Source organism: Saccopteryx bilineata, chromosome 1 (assembly GCF_036850765.1).
Source record: "Saccopteryx bilineata isolate mSacBil1 chromosome 1, mSacBil1_pri_phased_curated, whole genome shotgun sequence".
Lineage (NCBI taxonomy): Eukaryota > Metazoa > Chordata > Mammalia > Chiroptera > Emballonuridae > Saccopteryx > Saccopteryx bilineata.
In genome coordinates this window covers 115379561-115403299 of record NC_089490.1, presented here as the reverse complement: position 1 = coordinate 115403299, position 23739 = coordinate 115379561, and the positions used below count along the sequence as shown (strand labels likewise).

Here is a 23739-nt window from a genome sequence, read left to right as displayed (position 1 = left end):
GTGACGAGTCTGTAGAGGCTATATGGGATAGCTACCTAAGGAGCCCTAAAAAATCTGTGTGTGAGCCCACATCGAACTGCACTGAATAGGTATGAAACTGGGAGAGTTTTCCTTTTATTTGGTGCAGATTTCACATTTCTATTGTCTTCTGTTGCTTTCCTGTGACCGGTCAAAAGTGCACCATGACTTTACAGACACACTGTAGAAACCCTTGGCTAATTTTACGTTTTCTAATCTCCCCGTTTCTTGCTTATTCTTTGCTGTTTTGAAGCAGGTTAGACATTGCCACTTTTTAGCTCACCAGAACCCCCAATCTCGAACCAGGGTACATAGCATTATTTTGGGGTTCTTGGTATTGTGGATGATATGGTGCCTATCACAAATTTATTCCTGGAGTCTAAAGGTAACTAAGCATGGTTCTTTATATCAAGACTGAATGTATGTTCCCTGCATCTCAAGCCTTTGTTTATAAAAAAAGCATCATCATATATGCTTCAATCTACTTCCCCACTTGAGTTTGTGTTTTGTTTCTGATTCATAGAGACAATTACCATGGTCTTGATCCTATCAATGCACTTCTGTTTTTCTTTTTGCTTTGTCATAGGAGTAAAGAGTTTATGACAAAGCAAGAATTAATTGCAATATTTTTACTAGAACTCATTAAATTTCCATTTTTTCTTTTAATTAAACAGTTTTAAAATGATATTTAATATAATTATTTTTCTTCATTAGGTGTCCTACATAATAAAATTTGAAGTTGAAGATGATTGTATATTCCTTAATGACCTTTGCACTATTCATAATTGATCATGAATACAAAGATTTTTAAAGTTCTGGATGTGACTATCTCTCTCCTCTCTAAAAATGAATAAATAAAATAAAAATAAGAAGGGGGTATCCTTGAAAAAAAACAGATGGGTTTGTATAGAATGTTATATTTGTAGAATGCCTCTGTGTAAGCTCTGCAGTATCTGCCACCACTGTCCCCAGGACTACTGACAAAGGAGATAGCTGTGTGTAAACAGTATTTCTCCAATTTCTAAGCAATTATTTTCATGTATTATTTTATCTATTGAGAAAGTACTCTCTAAAGTGTATACAGTATACTGTACTGAAGTTTCACAGCCAATTAAATGTTAATCAGATATCAGAGCCTAAGGATTGTAGAACTCTTTTGAACTAGCCAAGTAATGTTTTTGTGCTAAATTTATTCTTTGCTATGTTTCTCAGATATTTCCCAGAGTGCTGAACTTAGAACACTTATAGAGAAATATCGAAGGACTGGCCCAGGGCCAATTGCTTTGTCGTTGCTTATTTCATCAAGATAAGGATCTAATGCACAATATATGGCTGCAACAAAAGTACCATTTCATTCTCAAGAGCAATGTGTCAACTCTGAATAGATACTACAAATGTTTCCTAAACTTTTTTTTTTAGTGAGAGAAAGAGAGAGAGAGGAAACAGAGACAGAGGGACGAGCAGGGACAGACAGACAGAAAGGAAGAAAGATGAGAGGCATCAACTTGTTGTTGTGGCACCTTAGTTGTTCATTGATTGCTTTCTCATATGTGCCTGATGGGGGCAGGGGGTTCTAGCTGATCCATTGACCCCTTGCTCAAACCAGTGACCTTGGCTCCAACCAGCGACCATTGGGCTCAAGCCAGAAACCATGGGGTCACATTCATGATCCCATGCTGAAGCCAGCAACCCCTTGCTTAAGCTGGTAAGCCCATGCTTAAGTTAGATGAGCCTGTGCTCAAGCCGATGACCTTGGGGTTTCAAACTTGGGTCCTCAGCATCCTAGGTCAATGCTCTATCCACTGCACTACCGCTTGGTCAGGCTGTCTCCTAAACCTTTAAGAAAAGCTTCCATTATAAAAATAAAGATGACAAAATTGTATCATTAACTAATAAATAATAATAATTTTAGAGCTCAAAAGTAATCTTAGTCACTACATATTTGAGGTCCCTCTTTCTTTGAAGAAAAAACTGAATCCCAAAAGTTATCTTATGCTAATGTCAGAAATATTAGTGCATTCGTATACAGTTTTTATATTCCCAACCTACTACACCTGTTGAAATCTAAGATGAAGTAATTGAGCCTTTAAAAATTGGATAGGATAGAAAAGGAGAGACAAAAAACTAGATTCATTTTCAGAAATTACTTTTCAGAAATCAATACCAATTTCCTTTTCTGCTTAGAATGTAGAAAACTGTAAGTCAATCTCATTTTCTGATGCCCAACAATAAGAAGACAAAGCAAAATGATTCATGAGATCATAGCTTTTCTGGCATCTATCAGAGAGGTAAAATTAAAAGACAGAGATTTTCCCGATTGGGATAAAACAAGACCCAACTTTATGCGGTCCATAAGAAACCCATTTACATACAAAGACGTAAATAGATTGAAAGTAAAAAGATGAAAGAAGTATACCATGACAATACTTAGTAAAAGAAAATTTAAAAGTCTACATTAATAAGACAACATAGACTTCAACACACAGCATATTACAACATAGACTTCAATACATAGAATATGGTAAAAAGTTCAACTCAACGAGAAGACAGTAATCTTGAAAGTGTTTGCACCTACGACATAACAACAAATCTTCAAAATATATATCATAAATTAAGAGAAGTGAAAGGAGAAATAGACAAATCCACAGACATAGAATTTCACATTCCTCTCTCAAACACTGTTAGAACCAGAAGACAGCATTAAGGGTGTAGAAGATTAGAGTAGTCATCTTGACTTAGTTGACATTTGTTAAAATTTTACCCAACAAGTGCTCGTAGCCTATACACCAATATAGACCATATTTGGGACCATAAAATAAACCACATCAAGTTTCAAGTAACTAAAATCACACAAAGTATGTTCTCTGATCACAACAGTATTTACTTAAGAATCAATATAAAGATCTCTGCAAAATCAACAAATTTTTGATTATTCAACAACACACTTCCAAGCCCACATGTTAAAGATGAAATCACAAAGAAAAATAGAAAATATTTTAAGTAGAACTCACTTTTTGTGCTAAAATTTCAATAAACTATTCTAGAAATCTTCTAATCAAATACTTAGTTATCAAAAATTTTTTATGAGCCATTAGCTAAAGGGCTGACTCCTCCCTCTTTGTCTAACTAGAAGTGGCTGCGGACATGCTCATCAATGTCGTGTCAGCAAGTCACTATAGTTTTATTTTGCTTTGTGTTTTAGTCTTTTTTTTTTTTGGTTCTTCTTCCAGTTATTTGGTTAAATAAATTGAATTAGTTTTTATTGATCACTTATTAAGTATAAGGCTCATGCTAGATACTTCTGAAATGATGCAAATGAGTAAGGCAAAGCCTCGGACTTCAAGGAGTTGTATTATAGGTATTGTATATCTGTTGTCTGGATCTATTACTCCCAATTCACCTTTTCTGGAACTTGTTTAAGATAGTATTTTACCAGGCATGTCCTTCCTTTGATTCAGCTAGGTCCTAGATTGATTCTTTATGTCTGTAAATCTTGAAGGTCTTGGGTCTGTGCCATTTCTAATTTTTAGGACTCAGTATATATAGATCCTGACACTCTGCCAAGGGAAACTAATTTTTATGACATGTTAAAAGTATGTCCTCTAGCTTGATTGAGTTCTTTCTCCTTGGTGTTTCTGTCCTTTACCCCAATTGAAAACAGCACTTAGTTCTTTTCCTTAACTGTTGACAAAATGATCACATATAGCTGGTATTTTAAAAATTGCAGCCACTGGCAAATTTGCACTGAAGAACAGTGAGCAAAATGAACTTTGTTGAGTCATTAAATTTCTCTAGTGATAAACTCTACCATATTATAGATAACAGTCTTCTTCCACACCTCAACATGTTGCATCTTACTTTGAGATTAGGTAATAAAGTCGGAGTAAAGTGAACACCACATATAGTTAAAACTAATCCTAGGAAATTCTTAATATCAGCATTAACTCTTAAGACATGGACTGATGAAGGTTAAAGTGACATTATTATTTTTTATTGGTATTTTTCTTGGATACTGAATACCAAGGCTATAATGATGGTGAGGTGGGAAATAGCAACTGATAAATAGTTATATTTTTCTCTCTCTCTCAGCTAAAAATGTAAAATAGAATTTGAGCAAGCTAAATATGAGTATAAATTTATGTCTCAAAAACCTAATTGCTTATATGAGAATATGTTATAGAAAAAAATAGCTTAATTATGATCATACTATTAAGTTATATAGTAGAAAACTATGTGGTCCAATCATGAATCTAAAATTGTCATTCAGTCCTAAAACCTTGATAAGGTTTACTTTCTTTGAGTTTTAAATATTTTAAAACAAAATATAGTAAAACATTATCAAAACTTAGCAAAAAATTGTATTCTTAACATAAAGCAGAACTTAGAATTTATGTGACTTGATTTCACTTGACCTTGCCATTCTGAGCTGATTTCTCTTTTAATTAGAATCCCATGAGTATACCCACAAAGAAGAAACACAAAGGACAATATTATACATGATGCTTACTTGTTAATACAGTGATTGATCTGGATGGCTTGGTAACCACATGCCCATTTACCACTACCAGAGTGATTATATAATAAAGGCCATGATAATTGGCCTTAAAGATAACAGGAGGAGGCAAAGTGTTGTTGAATTGCTCAAATTCGAAGAAGTAATTTTTGGATTCACCAGCTATCTTCACAACATACACAGATGATGGACTCATGACATCTGAAGCTTCTAAAGAGACAACGATGTTATTATCATCTTGAACAGTTACACGGAATGTTGTAGCATTCTGTTTAAGAAAAGAGAAAACATTGAGATGGAGGTCAAATTCAGATTATTAACAATAACATTATACTGAGATAATCTGTCCAAAACTAATGTTGTGGTAAGCATTCCTTTGTAAAATAGAGTTACAACATATACCAGGAAAGGCAGAAAGAGAGATTAATTCTCTTATGTCTCATGATTTTTCTTGGGGTTTTACTCTGAGGGTTCTTCTTCATTGAAAAGCTGCTTCCAGTTCATGCATTGTATCATGTGATAAACACAAAGTAAATGTCATGGAAATGAGGAAAGAATGAATGAGTGAAAAATATCTTGGCATTCAACTTACGGAGAAGTCCTTGTTTTCATCTCGGTGGGAGAAGCTGTACAGTTTGAAGAAGCACTCTATTTTACTTTGGTGGAAGAATGCTGTGGTAGCCTAGGAGAATTCTAGAGGAATGTTTCAAGGCAGTTACTTCCTCCCTCCCTCCCTTCTCACCTGCCAGCTCAGAAATCATAAAAACCAGCACTGAGAAACCTGTGATAATCCTCCTCATTAATGGTTAGCCAGTCCTGAATAACAGAAGTAAGATGCTCTTTGAAGAAGAGACCAGGCTACGGGTCCACAGCATATACAGGAAAGTCTATAGTTAGTGGACTGAAAATTTTGCTACAAGTCCCCAGATAAGTCTTTATAGACAGTATTTGAAAGGCATTTGTGTAGTTGGTTTAAATATTTCTTCCTGATTTTTTCTCACACTCCATGGGCAGAACTGGTCCTCTGCTCTCTGGTCTCATCATGCAAGACTCATATACTGTGTACCACTTGCTGCTTTGTTTTCTGTCTTCTTGGTGTGCAGTGGGCGGGGCAAGGGATTTTATGACTCTACACCTCAGGTTTCTCCTCTACGAAAGTGGGACAGAAAATTTGCTGAAACTTGTTAAGGACTTGCAAGGATCCAGGTGCTAAACCAGGCAGTTTATAAACACAGCCATCTCATTTAGTATTCAAATGACCTCATGAGACGGTATTATTATTTTCAATCTCAGTTTGTAGCTGAGGAAACTGAGACTCAGAAAGATTAAGCCATTTGCCCAAGGTCACATAGCTTGTTTGGGCTCAAACACAGATCCACACAAATTAAAACTGAACTCCGTTCTTGTTCCACATATCTGTTTGTCTTCCTCTTTTGACTTATTTTCCTAACCCTGAGTTTGACATACCATATACAACTATAAGTGTTTGTTAAATGAATAAAAAAAATTGCTGATTGCATTAATCATTGGTGGGCATTTGCCTCTTAGAATTAATCTATTCATTAATTTTGGTATCATACATATTGTCAGCAGACAAATAAAGCATGGAGTACTTATCAGTACCCTAACGGAGCCTAAGTCCTCTAAGGGCAAAGACTGTATCTTATTTCTAGCTGATTATCCAGCTTCAGGATCCACCCAACACCACCGCTGCCACCATCACCACCACCACCACCACCACCACCGTACACACCCACGCATGTGCGCAGCTGGTCAGTGAACCCAGACTCAGTCATTCCTGATAGGCGTATGTCACCTGGGTAATCTTTAACGTTTTAAAGTGTCCCTTTATCCACATGGTCTCAATCCTCAGGCACATGGGTAGCTTTCTAATACTGAGTTCTGTACTTGTTGGGGAGGTCATCCAGAGGAGGTGACCTCTGGTTTACTGAAAAGCTGAGCTCTGGCAATTGGAAGCTCTCCCCCTCCTCCCAACCCCATTCTTAGAATGTGCATTCATCTTGTCTTTCTAGTTCCCAGAAACTGCCCCAAGGTTATAACCAGATAGAAATGTGGTGTTGAAACCATCTTAATGGTATACATGACTGACCCCAGTGAAGGCCTCTTGTGTTTGTGACTGAACCCCATTAAGGACTCTATATAAACTTTTAAGATTTGGTGAGCTTGTGTGAAGATCTGCTCATCTTGCACCACCGAAGACAAGCTTTATACACTAAGTCCCCTTGCTTATTAAACCTGCCACTTTCCAACCTGGAGGAGCCTGCCTCTCTTCCATCTCTCTCTGCCCTCCTTGTATAAGGGCTGGTTTCCGATTACAGCCCAGAGGTTCCTGGCCAGTTTGCACACCAAGAGTCTTTCTGGGACCAAAAATAAAATGTGACCCATTCTATACAGTCATGCATTACACAATGACATTTTGGTCAACAGCAGACCATATGTGATGGTGGTCCCATAAGATTAAAATGGAGCTGAAGTTTTTCCATGACCTACTGTGGGGCTGTCATTGTGACCTTGTAGCCTTTGAAACATTGAAAGACCCCTACACATTACTCACGTTTGTGGTGCTACTGGTGTAAGCGAACCTACGACTGCATTGACAATCGTATAAAAGTGTAGCATGTATAATTATGTACAGTACATAATACTATAGAATGATAATTAACAATTATGTTACTGATTTATGTATTTACCTTACTATACATTTTATCATTAGTTGAGAGCGTGCCTTGTAACACCAGCAGCAGCCTCACACACTGTGCTTGATTCAATCTTGTATTGCTTCGTACAGAAACATGCCGTACAGGCATGTAGCCAGGAGCAATAGGCTATGTATTCTGGTCATTAAGGGGTGCACGACTCTGTTGCCGGTGGCCCGGTGGAGTTGTGAGGATGAACCAAGCACTGAATTTGCAATAATATTGAAATCTAGCTTGTATTCATTATTTATTATGGGAGCTGATTTACTCCTCAGAAAACAGTAATTTCACAAACATCAAATTCATATTTATTAAGGTTTTTTTGCTCTATGTTTTAACAGCCAATATCTGAAGTTTTATGATGATGTAAAGAATAGATTCAATTTTGTAAAATGTTTGAGAAATATATGTCTAACGTGTCATGATGCTTCATAGATAGTGAATGTTCCAGGGAAAGGGGCTAATCTTCCGAATCTAAGGACAGCTTTGGGGATGATCGTTATCAGCGACGAACATAAGCATTGGCCTCTGTGCTCCCAGGTTGCTAAAAATAACTAGGGGCGGGCTAATCAGATTCAGTCAGTGGGACTACGAAGAACAAGACACAGGCCAAGTGAGATCTAGATCTAGGCAGTGAGCCTAAAAGAAATGTCACCATCTCACGTCTTCTCTGTCCCCTCGGCTCCAGCTTTTCCTAGGATCTGTATTCAGGAGAAAATTCCAAACATACATTGCATGCATGTAGTCCCTGCAGTATGGATCTGACAAACTTAGGGAAGGCAACACTCATTTATTTGATGGGTAGAAAAAATTTTAAAACTTTTTTTTCTTCCAAGACAGGGTAATAGTATTGCTTGACTACATAGTGAAAATATTTTCACTAAAATTTCCTTTGCATAACAAACTTTCATATAGAAAATGTTTCAGTCCAACACCCTCAATTCACAACTGAGAAAGCAGTGGTGTAAACTGATGTCAGAACAAGGTCTGGGATCCACATGTCCTTGCGGTTACTGGTGAGACTCTTCCCTGCACTGGAGGTATGCAGAGGGAGGCTGTGGGAAGGGCCTGGCTGCAGCAAAGAAGGAAGAGCCCAGGTGCCTGTGACCTGTCCCGTAGCAACACCTGGGGACTAAAACATACGAGAGACAGAGTGAGCAGCACTAAAAAGGAGAAAAATGCAGGATGAATCCCTAGGGTATGGGACCAGGGAGAGGACCTGCCACAGATACACATCAGTCAGAAATCCTGGGCAATCCTCCAGCATCCCTGACAAATGCAGCAACTATAATATTAGCTAATAATTCCCTAATCAAAACCAGGCTGTGCACTGGACATTTTATATATGTTTTTATTTTCTCTTATTCCTTGTAACAATCTTCAGAAATAAGTGCTACTCTCTTCATGTCATTCAAAACAGTTATATAATTTGCTTAAGAGCACAGCAATGAACATGGCACCAGAGAGCCCGAATTTCTAGTCCTTGTTTGTAGCCTATTACCTGTGAGATTTGGGGGAAGCCCCAGGACCTCTTAATTTCAACTTCTTCATTCACGAAATAGTGATAATTCCCAAAACTCATGGAATTTTTATTAAGATTAAATGGCTTTTATGAAAATGATAACAGTTTGAACTCGATACTTATTAGTTGTATTTCAAAGGTGATTGTGTTTTAGTTAAGTCTCAAGTCACTCAATGACCTTTTAATTATAGCAGCTCTATAAACTCCATTTAACTAACTTCAAAACACTGTGAAATTCTGTAATTATGTTCACTGGATATTTTATTCACACAATATTGGAGAGCTATCATTTGTTAATTTAACAGCAAACAAACATTAGCTAAGTGTCAACTTGGTGTCAGGCACGCTGCTAGGTGTTGACAATAGGCAGACGAGTGAGACAGGGATCTTGAACTCCAGGAGCTCAAGCTCTGGTAAGAAAGGCACACTCAAATGCATAATGATGCACAATCTGAGTGTTACTAGCTACAGACTTTGATAAACTGTCCAGTTAATGCCTTGTTTTCTCTGCCTGTCTAGACTCCCTTCTAAGACTGTACCCTCTTCTATAGAGGCCTGCTTCTTTCCCCTAGAAAGCCAGGAAGGGGTCCTGATAAGGGTTGCTAATTATGGTACCCCTCTCCCAGCTCAGAGCAGGAGGGTACCTTGACTCAGGCTTGGTGAATCATTGTTCCAACTCCATTTTTCATGAAGACAAGTACAGGGAGGCCCATGTGGGCCTTGCCCTCCAACTAGAATCCTTGCTTTGAAATTTTATAACTGGAATGAGTGTCAAGGAGCTTTCTCCTCTAATTTCAAGTATGTACCAATGCAAACCTGGAGAAGTCAGTTCCTAATTTCTGCATCGTGAAAATAGTTGCTTGAGGGAGAGGTGCTGTTTTCAATCATCCTAAGGCCCAGCCACTGCACAATGTGGTGACAAGAGTGAATAAATCTTACAGTTTAACTTTTTAAAGCTAAACTTCCAAACTTTGCAGCCAAAGATGCTGGGCAGTATCAGATAATTTTTCAGAGCCATAGACATAAAGAGAAAGACACAATTGATTCTTCCTCTGCAGATGGGTGTGAAGGAAGTTTTCAGAATGGAGGTAGTGCTTGAAAGATGCTCGGGAGTTTCTTTCAGAAGAACAAAGGTCAGAAAAATCATCTGGAGATGGAGGATAGGATGCTCAGAGGAGAAAGTTAATAGTCCTGTCCAAGATGTGACTAGTTAAGGACTTTGGATATTGTTTAGGCCAAAAGAAATTATGAATTATTTCAATGCAAAAAAGTGACATGATTAGATGGATCACAGTTTAGAAAGACCAATATAGTTAGGAGTATGGACCAATAGAGTTAGTAACTGGTAGACTGCGTCCATCAAAAGCCAGTAGACAGTAAGGAGGTTTTTGCAACAGTTCAGGTAAGACATGAGCTCAAGCAAGTACAGTGGTACCTTGACACACAAGCACTTTAAATCATGAGCAATTTGAGAGACGAGCAGTCACTCACGGGATTTTTTGTGTAAGTCATGAGTGGATATTTGAATCACGAGCTTCCACCACCCTCCACTAGATGGCCTGCCAAACATTCTGAAAAGGAGGAAGAAACGAACTTCCATGGACAGGTTTTTTGTTGAAATGGCTTCTAAGTGAAAGTGAAGAAAGTGTGGCGAAAAAGACAAGTCAGTTAAGAAAATGATGATGATTAAGCAAAGTAAAAAAAATAGCAAGTTTAGTGATAAAGTTACATATCATACGTAGTGTGTAAGTTAAATTTTGCAATTGAATGTAGCATTAAGTGTGTAGATAGTAAGTTAAGCAATTGCGCATGAAATGCAAACCTCCTCAGCCAGTCTCCTCCCCCTCCGCCAGCATCGTCGCCTGACCTTGAAGGTAAATACACTTCATAAACCAGTTTATTTCTTTACATTCTCTCTTATTATGTATATATACATATATATATATGTATTTGTTATTTATAAAGTACATTTTCTTATTTAAAAGCATATAAAACAAAAAAAAATCATGTGCTTTTTGGAGGCCGGAACAGATTAATTGCATTCCCATTAATTTAAATGGGGAAATTCGATTTGACACATGAGCAAATTGAATCACGAGCTCGGCCATGAAACAAATTAAACTCGTGTGTGTCAAGGTACCACTGTACTGGCTTCCCCAAGTCTGTCTGTGTGATGTGTCTAGCAAACATTATCAGTGTTCCAGTTAGCAACACAATCAACTATTGGACTTACGAGAGGGCATTTTAGAAGGAACACTTAGACAATTCTTCTGTGCTAAGGTTACCACGTGAGAAATAATGGGATTATCTATTCTTTTAAATAGTAATGTTAATGATGTCCAGTGCTTACATAGCACTTATAGATAGCCATGATTGCGGACGTTATGTAATTCATTGACTTGGCCTCCTGCCCAGGAAACTTTCCAGCAAGATATATTCATTCTCTTCAGTTCCTTCAGGAAAATGAAAGTCCCAGAGCTGCTCTTCCAGGGCAGGGCTCCTCCTGACACTTTCTTAGAATTAGTCACAACTCTCTTTTAAAAATGTCAGAGCAGAATTTGGATGTTGATCTCAAAGGTTCGGAATGATTCCCCTGATCTTCCATTATTTATGCAGTCATTCTGCAGATAGGTTATGAGCAACAGCTGTGTATCGGGAGCTCCTCAGGACACTGGGGATGCACTCTATTTGTGAATGAAAAGAAAGACAGGTCTAATGTGCCTTTGACCTTCCTAGAATTGTGTCTGGTCAATAATAACAGCAATGATGAAGATAAGGATGATGATGATAATATAGCAAAGACCATTAACTTACACAGTGCTTATTATGTGCTGCCAGGAACTGCTGTGATCAATGCTGATAAGTGCGCTACATAAATATATGTACAACTTCTTTATGTGTCCTAAATGTATCTTTTCAGGGAGAATGTGTCTGTTCTTCCCCCTTGCCTGAGTCCATGTTCACACCAGCTCTGCCTTTCATGTCTGACACGCTCAGATACATTCATTTCGGTCTTTACGATTATACACTGCTTTCATCTCTTCTGCCTTTCGTTTGATAAAGGTGTCTGAACTCTACTGTCAGGCAGGTAATATAAATGTGAGAAGTAGTCAAGTGTAAGAGGATTGAATGATGGAATATTTAGAAAATGGGAGGCTGCCTGCATTATCTAAAAGCATCATTAAAAACCACAGTTACAACAAAATAAAGCTACGCTGTCCAAAAAGAACACATTTATAGGCCAATCTCAGCCCATACGCCATCACGTTACAACTCTTGAATGTGTCGCGTTGTCATTTTCTTGACCAGATAGCTCATCTTAGAACCTTTAGCTTCCGATCCTACTCCATCTGTTCTGACCAGCCAGAGTGTCAAATGATAACTAAATTGTGCTACCCATTAAGCATTCATTTAAAGTAAATACAAATGATGTTTCCTTATCAAGTTATCATATGTAAGTATGAAAAATGTCATTTTATTATATATATATTAATGCAGTAATTATTTTTAGATTTCCAATATAGGCTTGGGGGTGGAAGCTCTGCAGAGCTCTTAATTTTGAAGATTAAATAAAACATGCTTGAGGAAAGAATTTAACCTGGCATTTTTAATTGGAAAGAAGCTGTTGTGATAAAGAGATGTGCCAAGTTATTATGTGCTATACAGGATAATAATGTTAACTACTCAAATACAGTTCCTCAAAACATCCTATTAGGCTGTTATCTCACTTCACAGATGAAAACACTGAGATGCAAAGAAATTAAATGGGTCTCAAGGTTTTTCTATTACAATGTGGAGGAGCAGGCACTCAAGGCAATCTTCAACTACACATTTTATGATTCTATTACATGACAGTCCCCAGACTGTAAGATCCTGGGGCCACAATGATTTCCCAAATGCTACCTTTCATATCTGTACTTAATTGATGGTGATCTCCCTCAGCACAAACCAGGACTTATTCCTCTAGAATATGATTGGTAGATGCTCAGAAAATGTGGTGTTATAAAAAAAAAAGGCAATTTTAGGAGGCAAAAATTTTGGAGAAAGCCAAACCTGAGTTCAAATCCCACTTAAGGGGTAGGGTAGTCTCTCATTTCAATTCCTTGAGCCTCTGTTGCATGAGATAAACTATGGAAAGACAATAACTTGTTACAACGAGGTTTTGTAGGGGAGCAAACATGATTCTATGTGTATATTTCCTATCCCAATACCTGATATTTACTAGATCCTCCAAACACAATAGCTAATTGTTGCTCCAAAATTTATGATCTATGGTTTCTCATTGATTTTATCTGGGACATGTAAATTTTAAAACTTGTATCTTTCTAGGTCACTAATGCCATGATTCACGTATTGTTCAATAACCATTCTGATTTTCAGTCTATTTTATTCAATAATCAGTATTACCCCTTTAAGTGTGGCATTTTGAACAAGGGCAGTTAGCATCTCTTTTTCTATCATGCCTGTGTATGACAGCCTGAGCTAACCTGTATGACCGAAGGTTACTATGGGAACAGTTTCTAAGGCCTCCTGTGCTGAGAAGCTAGGGACTTGTGAAGCTGTGCTTGGCTAATGACTGACATGGGAGGAGGTGGGTCCACCATCTAGAAAGCCACAAAATACATTTGTTCTCCACAGTTCAATGATTTGGTAAATTCTAAAAATACACAACTATTTTATGGCTTACTGTGTTATGAAAAATAGGGGTTCCTGACAGGTTAACTCTGCCTGTGGAACAAGTGCTATTTTCATAAAATGGAACATTCACAAATATAATTTTGCTTAAATTTTATTCTATTCTCCATCACCTTTTTTTCTCTTTTTTGGTATTTATAGTTTTACAATAGTTCTACTTCAGAAAGAGGCCTGTAGAAATGTAGCTGTCCTACTTATTAGATGAGACTGTGAAGATGATGGCACTAATCATTTCCTTCAGAATGGATGAGTTCAGTCAAATTTCCCCACAGGCATGAAGTGTCTCTCCAACTGTGACACCAGTTAATTAAATCCTAATGCTAGCTAACAAAGAGTGCGGTCTGCTCACCAAACACACAGCTCACAGCATATTTTGGTGAGCCCCCGTGACTGCTTGTGAGCCCTGGGCTTTAACTCCCCTCCTTGTTGATTTCTTAACATCATCAACAACACCAACAACACTGTCAGACCTTTGAAGCAAATAGCTTCCTGTATCTTCCACCATGGCAGGGATTTTATGGTTTTCTTAGAAGGCTAAGCCCTCCATGCCCAATAAATAAAAGCCCAGCTGTTAAGGGAGATAAAGTACAGTACTTCGCATACATGCTTTGCTCAATGTTTTACCTTCAAGCAGTTCTTAAACATTGAGTGCTTACTGTATTCCTGGTGCTAAGGATATGATGGTTAATAAAAGCAATTTGGTCCCTGTCCCAGTGGTGTTTATAGTCTACAAGAAAAGAGAGAAAATACACTATTTTAAGGAATTAAATAATTATGAGTGGAAAAGGCATTGTTAAGAAGTGCATGATGGTAAAAGAAGACCTAGCAGGATGAGCCAACCTAGAGGAAGTAAGAGTCTATACACGAAAGTACAGGTTACACTAAGAGCTGGCCTGGTGATGAGTTGGAGAAAGAACAAGATCTGTGGAGAACAGTGTAGATGAAGACCTGGGGGTTGAAAGCGTAATGCATTTGAGAAACCTAAGTAACATCAGAATGGCCAATAGTGGAGACAAGATCATGAGATACTTTGTAGGTACTTCTAAAAAAGGTGAGGCTTATTCTTAAAGGCCATGGGCAGCTACTTCAGGTTATTAAGCAGGAAAGTGAAAAAGATTGGATTTGCATTCTGTAATCAAAGAAGAAATTATTATGTTAACTGTTGACTCCCAAAATCCTATTGGTGATTACTTTTAATGAAAAAAAAATACATGATAATGAAGCACTCAGGATAGAAGTGAACACTGGCAGTGTGTGAGCAGAGGGATCTAGGCAAACAAAAAACCCCAACCAAATTAGTATTCAAATTACAAAGAAGAAAATGGCTTTATTCCAGAAAGTAAGGGGGAGAGATAAGAGGGAAACAGCTAGAAAAAAGCATGGATAGAAGAGCCAACAACATGGTGTGATGCTGGGATAGACAAGGGACAATCAGCTAAAGGAAATATCCAGATGGCGAGGACATCAAAGAGCATTTAAAACTGGAAATGCTTAACGTTCCATCTGAAGTGCATTTTGAATAGTAAACAGCTCTCCACCTCCTGAAATCCCAATCCTCACTAATGTTTGCTACACTCACAAATGCTGTGTGAGTGGATCACTGGTGGAATTTGCTGAAGGGGCTGAATTGCACATGCCTGTGTTAGGGCACAGAAGTGGCATTTGTGGAAGTTGAAGCCTGAGGGAAGAGGAAATGGTGAGAGTGAGAACTTCCCCCAAATTGACAGAAAATCCCAAGGTTATTTGAACTTCCATCAGAGATGGAAAAGGATTTAAAGTCAATTTTATTTAGGTCTCAAGGGGGCAGGAAGATCAAAGAACTGCTTGGTGAGGAAAGGCAGAAGTAGGTGTGATTGAAATAGTCTACGAGAGAAATGATGGTGGCTAAGACCCAGTGTCAGGAGAAATTTATAAGGTATATTCCTCACAACTCAGTGACATGAGATTTGATTGGCTAGGGTGTTGATTTTGTACATACACACTTATCATCATCATCACCATCATCATACATAGAACAGATGGCAGATGAGCAGATATTAGCAGGATAGTAATAAGGGTAATGTATACCATTAGTTTGTTCAGTTTGAGATGCTTGTGAAATATCCAAGTGTAGATGCCAAGTAAGGCAATGAGATATATGCATCCAGAATTCAGAAGAGATGTCTAGATCTAATATTTGAAAGAACTGGCCCTGGTCAATTGGCTCAGTGTTAGAGCGTCGGCCCAGCATGTGAAAGTCCCTGGTTCAATTCCTGGTTGGGCACATAAAAGAAGCACTCATCTGCTTCTCTACTCTTCCCCCTCTCCTTCCTCTCTGTCTCTCTCTTCCCCTTCCGCAGCCAAGGCTTCATTGGAGCAAGTTGGCCCAGGTTCTGAGGCTGGTTCCATGGCCTCTGCCTCAGGCACTAGAATGGTTTTGGTTATGATGGAGCAACATGCCAGATGGGCAGAGCATCAGCCCCTAGTGGGCTGGATCCCAGTCGAGAGTATGCAGGAGTTTGTCTCTCTGTCTGCCTGCTTCTCACTTCAGAAAAATACAAAAATTAAAAAGAGAGAATTGGCTCAAACATAGTTAGCTGGAGTCCTGTGAAGCAAGCAGATATCATTGTGTGGTAATAAAACTGTGACTATTAATAGAGCTTACTTTTCTTTTCCTTTTTCTTTTTTTCTTCTTTTCCAAGTGAGAGGTGGGGAGACAGAGAGACAGACTCCTCTATGTGCCTCAACCGGGATTCACCCGGCAACCTCCATCTAGGGCCATGCTTATAATCGAGCTATTTTTAGTGCCTGATGTGGAGGCTCCACAAACCCACCCTCAGTGCCCAGGCTGATGTGCTCAAACCAATTGAGCCATGGCTGTGGAGGAAGGGGGACAGAGAGAGAGAGAGAGAGAGAGAGAGAGAGAGAGAAATAGAAAGGGTTAGGCAAGGGGTAGAGAGCAGATGGTTGCTTCTCCTGTGTGCCCTGACTGAAATCAAACCTGGGACATCCACACCCCAGGCTGACGCTCTACCACTGAGCAAATAGGCCAGGGCCAGAGCTTAGTTTTATTAAACATCTACATTGTATTAAAAACTTTTTAGACATTACTTCAATCCTCTTAAAAACTATTTAAAATAGATATTATTATTATTACTATTTGCATTTTCACATTAGCAGTTGAGCCTCAGAAAGATTAAGTAAGACACTTAAGGTCACATAGCTTTTAAGTGGTGGACATTAGAGTTAAGTCCATAATTCTCTGACTCCCAAGTGTATGCATTAACACTGATGCTCCACTGCTCCACATGTGCTGTACTTCAGACTATCTTTTACTTTATTCCTCGGCACCTATGAGACATGAACATCATTTCAGAATCACTCATCGTTTTTACATGGGAAGTTACAGTATATGGAGGTATTGTGGACAGAATAATGGCTTATAGTGAATAGAACTGAATATGAATGTCAGTTCCATTCACACACAGACTGCCTTTGAGAGCCCTCTCTGGACCTTAGTTTTTTCATTTCTAAAATGGGAAAAGAATGTCTACCTTACAAAATTCAAATAAAAAATATAATTAAGATACATGCCTTATTTTATGCCTTGCACATACTAAGCTTAATTTTGATGGTTTAAAAAAAAGTGAAAATTACACTTAATAATCTGGCCAGAGAAGCAGCTCCCTTAGCACAGTGGGCAGTTTGTCAGTGTCATATAATTGGCTAAGGAAACTTGTTAATTGCATTGCAAAACTTTCTAAATATAAGAAACCTAACCAACAATAAAAGAAATTTAAGTTTTTACTTGTATACAAGTCCTCAAAACTATAACAAATCTTTAAAATAATAATTATACAATTTCAAAGTGAATCCTTTGGGAATGGTGATAGTTCAGATTTATTGTTACCTGAACTAGTTAGAAATATTATTCAATTAGAAATATAATTTTTTCACTATCTTATTAAAATCATTTCTAAACTAGTCTAACTCTCTTATTTCTCCCTTTTTCAAACGACTGAATTATGAAGAGCAACAGAATTATGAGGTTATAGAATCTTAGTAAAACAATAAAATTATGAAAACAGAATTATAAAGAATAAAGAGCAAAAAGTTTAGGTTTTTTTTTTTTCTTACTAGATTGTTGAACATAAAAAAGTTACAGAGCCTCTCCTAGATACACTTTTCATCTGTAAAATGAGGATAATTCATTTTCAACTCTACCTTTGGGATGACTATATCCGATACTGTGTGTATACTACTAGCACACTGGGTGCATTCTAAGTGCCCCATCAAAGCACAGCTCTGATCGTGTGAATGTTCTGGGTTTAAAAACTTGGAGCAAAATCACTGAGGTCATTATTCATTGCTGAGTAAAACCCAGAGTCTTAAGCTTAACACTTAAAACCCTCCTCTATCTGTCCCCAATTAACCATCCCCTCTTATCTGCCTCTACTTTTCTGTCATGAGCTCCATGAGTCCCACAAACCAGTCAAACTGCCCACTCTATATGCCCCAGTGCTGTCCTGTCTGTGGTTCTATTTATGTATTCCTTCTGCCTGAAATATCCCTCCCCCATTTCAAATATCCAATTCTGTCACACATCACTATCAAATGCCACCTTCTTTGAGAGGCCTTCATGGACAACCCAGAAAGTATCAGTCTCCTGTAATCCCCCAGCCCTCTACCTAAGGCTCTCCTGGAACACAGCACTGCACACGAGATCATACAAATCCTGTAAAACGCAGATTGCTCTTAATGTAAGAAGTGGAAATAATTTTAAATGGCTCTTCACTCTTACCAAGATCCTGCTTTCCACATATTAAGTATTTATAACATCCACTTAAAGCATTTAGGTGAATATTTTGCAAATTCATCTTCATTTCATAATGTTAACTTTAAATTGTCACCATTTCTTACTTTCCGCGGCATGAGTAATAGGTTCAGCCGGCACCGATGCCATTTTGAATTACAAGAAGGTTGGAACAACAATCTGATATTTATGTTTTATAAATGAAGCTCAAAAATATCTTTGTCTTTGGGAACAGCTGTAAAAGGACAGAATGCAATTTACTGCACCAAGTGAAAGGATCCTATTCTTGGGGAAAGGATGACATTTATATAAATCAGGCTGTGGTATTTAGTAAGGAAGTATCATTACTTTTGCTTGACACACTGCATTTACTGTTAATTGGCATTTCATCATTAAACATTTGCCTATTGGCCTGGACAAAAATGTATTGAAAAGGGTGAAAAATAGAAATGTTCTCACCATTGAAATAACTTCAAAAACTAGTTATTTTTTTTCATTAGAAAATCTTGGTGGCTTAGCATCTAACCGCACTAATGAAAATTTTTCATAGGATTCTTTCCAGGAATGTTTAATCTCTTCTAGCACCTTTGCCTATTATTTTAAAGTGTTTGTTCTTAAAGGCAGCAGCTGTTCTTGGTGGCCAGATACAAACACTTCATGCCAATTTGCAATAATCTACACTGTTTACACTAAACGATCTTTATTTATAAAGCCTTTATTCAATTCATAATAAAAGCTTAAGTCGTAGCTTGCAGTGCTTTTACCAGTAACAGAGTATGGAAGCGATATGATTTTTTTTAAAACCAATGTCAATGAGCTTTAAGTTCTGAAACCTGCCTTTCCTACCTTGAATACCCTGAATACAATATTTAAAATCAACATTGATTCTCCATTTGTTAACTACTCAGTTTCTATTTTCTCCTTCCCAATAGGCTTCCCCTTCTTTTTTATCTCATTAAAAAAAATTTTTTTTTAAAAATTTTAGTGAGAGAAGGGGAGGCAGAGACAGACTCCTGCGTGCACCCGGACCATGCAAGCCTACTAGGGTACAATGCTCTGCCCATCTGGACCTTTGCTCCCTTGCATCCGGAGTTATTTGGGTTTTTTTTGGGGGGGTTGGTTTGATTTTTAGCGCCGGAGGCGGTGGATCCATCCTCAGCGCCTGGGGTCAACTAGCTCTAATCAAGCCAGTTGCTGCAGGAGAAGAGAGAGAGAGAGAGAGAGAGAGAGAGAGAGAGAGAGAGAAGTGAGAGGGGGAGGGGTAGAGAAGTAGACGGGCCCTTCTCCTGTGTGCCCTGACAGGCAATCAAATGCCGAGTCAACGCTCTACTTGGAACCAACCTGCCAGGGCTTTACCTCTTTTTATTCTTCTCTTTGTTTTGCATCTCATGGTCTGCTTTGTGCCATAGTTAGTTTTGTATATAGATTTCCTGGTAGATTTTAACCTCCTAAGGACAGGAAACCGGATCTCACTTATGAGATCCTGCTTATATTATGGACTCTAACAAACTACTTTGCTATTTGGAATTTTTAAATATTTGTAAATGTGAATCCATACCTCCATTTATCCACCTGCCCATTACATTTATTGAGGCTTTAACTACACATTCTTACTGTGTGTGTCCAGCCTATTGTTATGTTCTGGGGTATTTATTATTATAGCTCAGTTTCTGGATTATTAGGGCAAAGTTGTATCATTGTGTCATAGAAATAAAAAAATACTTGATCAAACAGAGTTGTTAGGGAGAAACCAAGAGTTAAATGGGGAGAGAGGTGGAGTCAGATGAAAAGTAAAGACTAAAGGGAAGCAGGCCTTGGCCGGTTGGCTCAGTGGTAGAGCGTCGGCCTGGCGTGCAGAAGTCCCAGGTTCGATTCTGAGCCAGGGCACACAGGAGAAGCGCCCATCTGCTTCTCCACCCCTCCCCCTCTCCTTCCTCTCTCTCTTTCTCTTTCCCTCCCACAGCCAAGGCTCCATTGGAGCAAAGATGGCCCGGGCGCTGGGGATGGCTCCTTGGCCTCTGCCCCAGGCGCTAGAGTGGCTCTGGTCCCGGCAGAGCGATGCCCCGGAGGGGCAGAGCATCACCCCCTGGTGGGCAGAGCATTGCCCCTGGTGGGCGTGCCGGGTGGATCCCGGTCCGTCGGGCGCATGCGGGAGTCTGTCTGACTGTCTCTCCCGGTTTCCAGCTTCAGAGGAAAAAAAAAAAAGACTAAAGGGAAGTGAAAAAAGAATGAGTAAGAGATAATGAAGAAAATTTATAAATTGAGAATGAGAGTAATAGTGAAGAATAAAAATGACAAAATAAGACTGAGATTTTGTGTCTGTGTTGTTCATGACTCTACCTGTTTTTATTTAATTTCTGACAAAGAAAAAAAATTGTTTAATTTTGAATAATATCTCAGTTGTTTCGTTAGCCACAATCCACCTTCCTTTTTTTCTTATGACTATGTTATAACTTGTTTCTGATTTGCAGAGGATACATTCTTAAAGCCTCCTAGATAAAGCATTCATGAATCATGTGTTACTAAGGGAACTAATAGAGATTTAATCATCTAACTGACCCTGCAGAGGCCTTTCATCCACTTGGCTAAGAGGGTGCCATGGAGATTCAATAATGGATGGAAAATGGAACTTCTTTTATATATATATCTTATTTAGAAAGTCACAGAGGTAGAGGTAAGCCATAGATGAATTGGCTCAGGAAACAAGTTACAGGGACCAAAGAAGGACCCTCGGAGCTTAGGGGAGAGAGAGGCAGGGAGTCACTCCTGGGGCACAGGGGTGGGAAGGGCGTGGGCCTGCTCCTTGCAAATATCTGCCATGACCCCTTTCAGCTCCGAACTTTGAAGAGCTATTTATTAATAAAAGCTGAACTTATGGGCAATTTCTAAGAATATTAAGAGATGCGTGACAGATTTCCTTTTAGGACATAAGTATCCAGGATCTGTTTTCTTCAAAATGACAATTTCTCTCAAGCCATTTCCATTAGCTTAAGCATTGAAGAAACAAATCATAGAACATTTACTGGAAAGATGTAATAATGCTTTATGATAATTCAATACAATATTTTCCAAATTTATTGCTATATAATTTATAATACATGTGATTAATTATATATATAAATATTTAGTATATAACTGTATATATACTATATTTAGTATATCTCTGTTTCTTTGGAATAAGAAATACCATTAATCTGACATATTTGTTTAGTTGATAAATGTGTCTACCTCTTTGTGTATTCCCTTTAGCATTCAAAGTGACTATATTTAAGCCCATTCTAACTGCTATAATTAGAGAAAAGAATAATAGCAATAGTAATAGCTAGCATATATTAAATGCCTAATATATTAATATATTCTAGGGTTTGTTCTAGGTATTTTAGATTAATTATGCCTAGTCCTTAAAACAATATTTAGAGTTTATTATTATTTTATCAATAACTAAGTATCAGAAGAGTAGAAATCAAATAGAAGTAATCCATACAACAATTTGGTTTTTTATTTTATTTTAATTTTTTAAATTTCACTTTACATTCAACATTATTTCATATTAGTTTCAGATGTGATTAGACAGCATAGTGATTAGACAATCATATACTTTACAAAGTGCCAAAAATAATTTGTAATATTTACTTGGTGTCAGCCTCAAGAGCAGGATTGTGAGCAGGAGACTGGTTTCAACTCTAAGGGAGATAAATTCTAAGTAAATATCAAATATTATGACACAAAGCACAAGGTACTCTGGTAGCCAGAACAGCTTACCCAGTGATGGTGGAGTTGATGCATAAAGGATTAGCTGGTACTCAGCTGGCAAAGAGGCTGAAATTCGAGGGATGGTCCAGGCAAGAGAGATGGGCAGGGAAGAAGCACAGCTCCCTCAAGGAACAGGAAGTGTCCTGAAGGCCATGTCCAGGTGTTTGGGCATTACCTTGGGGCAGCTGCAGTATTCTAAGCATGATGCCATGATTAATTGGACTGTTTACCTTCCTGATGTTGGTTATTAACCCTTTAACAGACTTATTAGTGAATATATTATCCCATTGAGTGGGTTGTTTTTTTATTTTGTTAATGATGTCTTTTGCTGTGCAAAAAGCTTTTTAATTCAATATAGTCCCACTTGTTTATTTTGTCCTTTATTTCACTTGCCTGTGGAGATATATCAACAAAAATATTGCTACGAGAATTATCAGAGTCTACTGTCTATGTTTTCTTCCAAGATTTATATGGTTTCACAACTTACATTTAAGTCTTTTCCATTTTGAGTTTGTTTTTGTGAGTGGTTTAAGTTGGTAGTCTAGTTTCTTTTCTTTTTTTTTTTTTTTTTTGCATGCACTGGTCTAATTTTCCCAACACCATTTATTAAAGAGAGTCCTTTGTCAAATATCAATTGACCATAAAGGTGTGGACTTATTTCTGGGTTCTCTGATATGTTCCATTGATCTGTATGCCTGTTCTTATACCAATACCAAGCTGTTCAGATTACAATGGCCTTGTAGTATAACTTGATATTAGGAAGTGTGATACCTCCCAGTTTGTTCTTTATTTTCAAGATTGCTGAGGCTATTCAGATTCATTTTTGGTTCCATATAAATTTTTGGAATATTTGTTCTAGAACTGAGAAGTATGCCATTGGTATTTTAGTAGGAATTGCACTGTATTTATAGATTGCTTTGGATAGTATGGACATTTTAATGATGTTAATTCTTCCTATCCATGAACACAGTATATGCTTCCACTTGTTTGTATCTTCCGTGATTTATGTTTTCAATGTCTTATAATTTTATGATTACAAGTCTTTTACCTCCTTGGTTAAATTTATTCCTAGATACTTTATTTTTTGTTGTCACTGAAATAGTGAAGGAGATTGTTTCCTTAATTTCTCTTTTTGATGTTTTATAGTTGGTATATAAAAATGCCACTGATTTCTAAATATTTGTTTTATATTTTGCCACCTTGCTGAATTCATTTATCAGGTCTAGTAGTTTTTTGGCTGAGACTTCAGGGTTTTCTATGTACAGTATCATGTCATCAGCAAATAATGACAGTTTTACTTCTTCTTTTCCAACTTGGATGTCTTTTATTTCTTCTTCTTGTGTAATTGCTGTGGCTAGGACTTCCAGAACTATGTTGAATAAGAGTAGAGAAAGGGTACATCCTTGTCTTGTTCCTGATCTTAAGGGATTGCTTTTAATTTTTGCCCATTGTGTATGATGTTAGCTGTGGTTTTGTCACATATGGCTTTTATTATGTTGAGGTGTGTTCCCTGTATTCCTACTTTACTGAGTTTTGATCATAAATGGGTGCTGGATTTTACTGAATGCTTTTTTTTTTGCATCGGTTGATCTAATCATGTGCTTTATATCTTTTATTTTATTTATATGATGAATCACATTTATTGATTTGCCAATATTTTACCAGCTTTGCTTCCTGGAATAAATCCCACTTGATGCTTCAAGGAGGAGACTGCTCCACCCAAGAAAGA

The 23739-nt window shown here is 37.8% G+C and overlaps 1 protein-coding gene across 3 annotated transcripts in view; it reads right to left on the bottom strand.

Moving 5' to 3' along the window:
* Positions 1-23739, bottom strand: part of PTPRO (protein tyrosine phosphatase receptor type O) — a 239020-nt gene that overhangs the window by 106222 nt on the left and 109059 nt on the right. For 2 of the 3 annotated variants that reach the window (XM_066264542.1, XM_066264543.1), the window contains exon 2: positions 4526-4799. The exons of the other annotated variant lie outside the window; for it this stretch is intronic. In XM_066264542.1, the coding sequence (XP_066120639.1) occupies positions 4526-4799 (274 nt within the window). The remainder of the gene's footprint in view (positions 1-4525; positions 4800-23739) is intronic. 3 annotated transcript variants of the gene reach the window in all.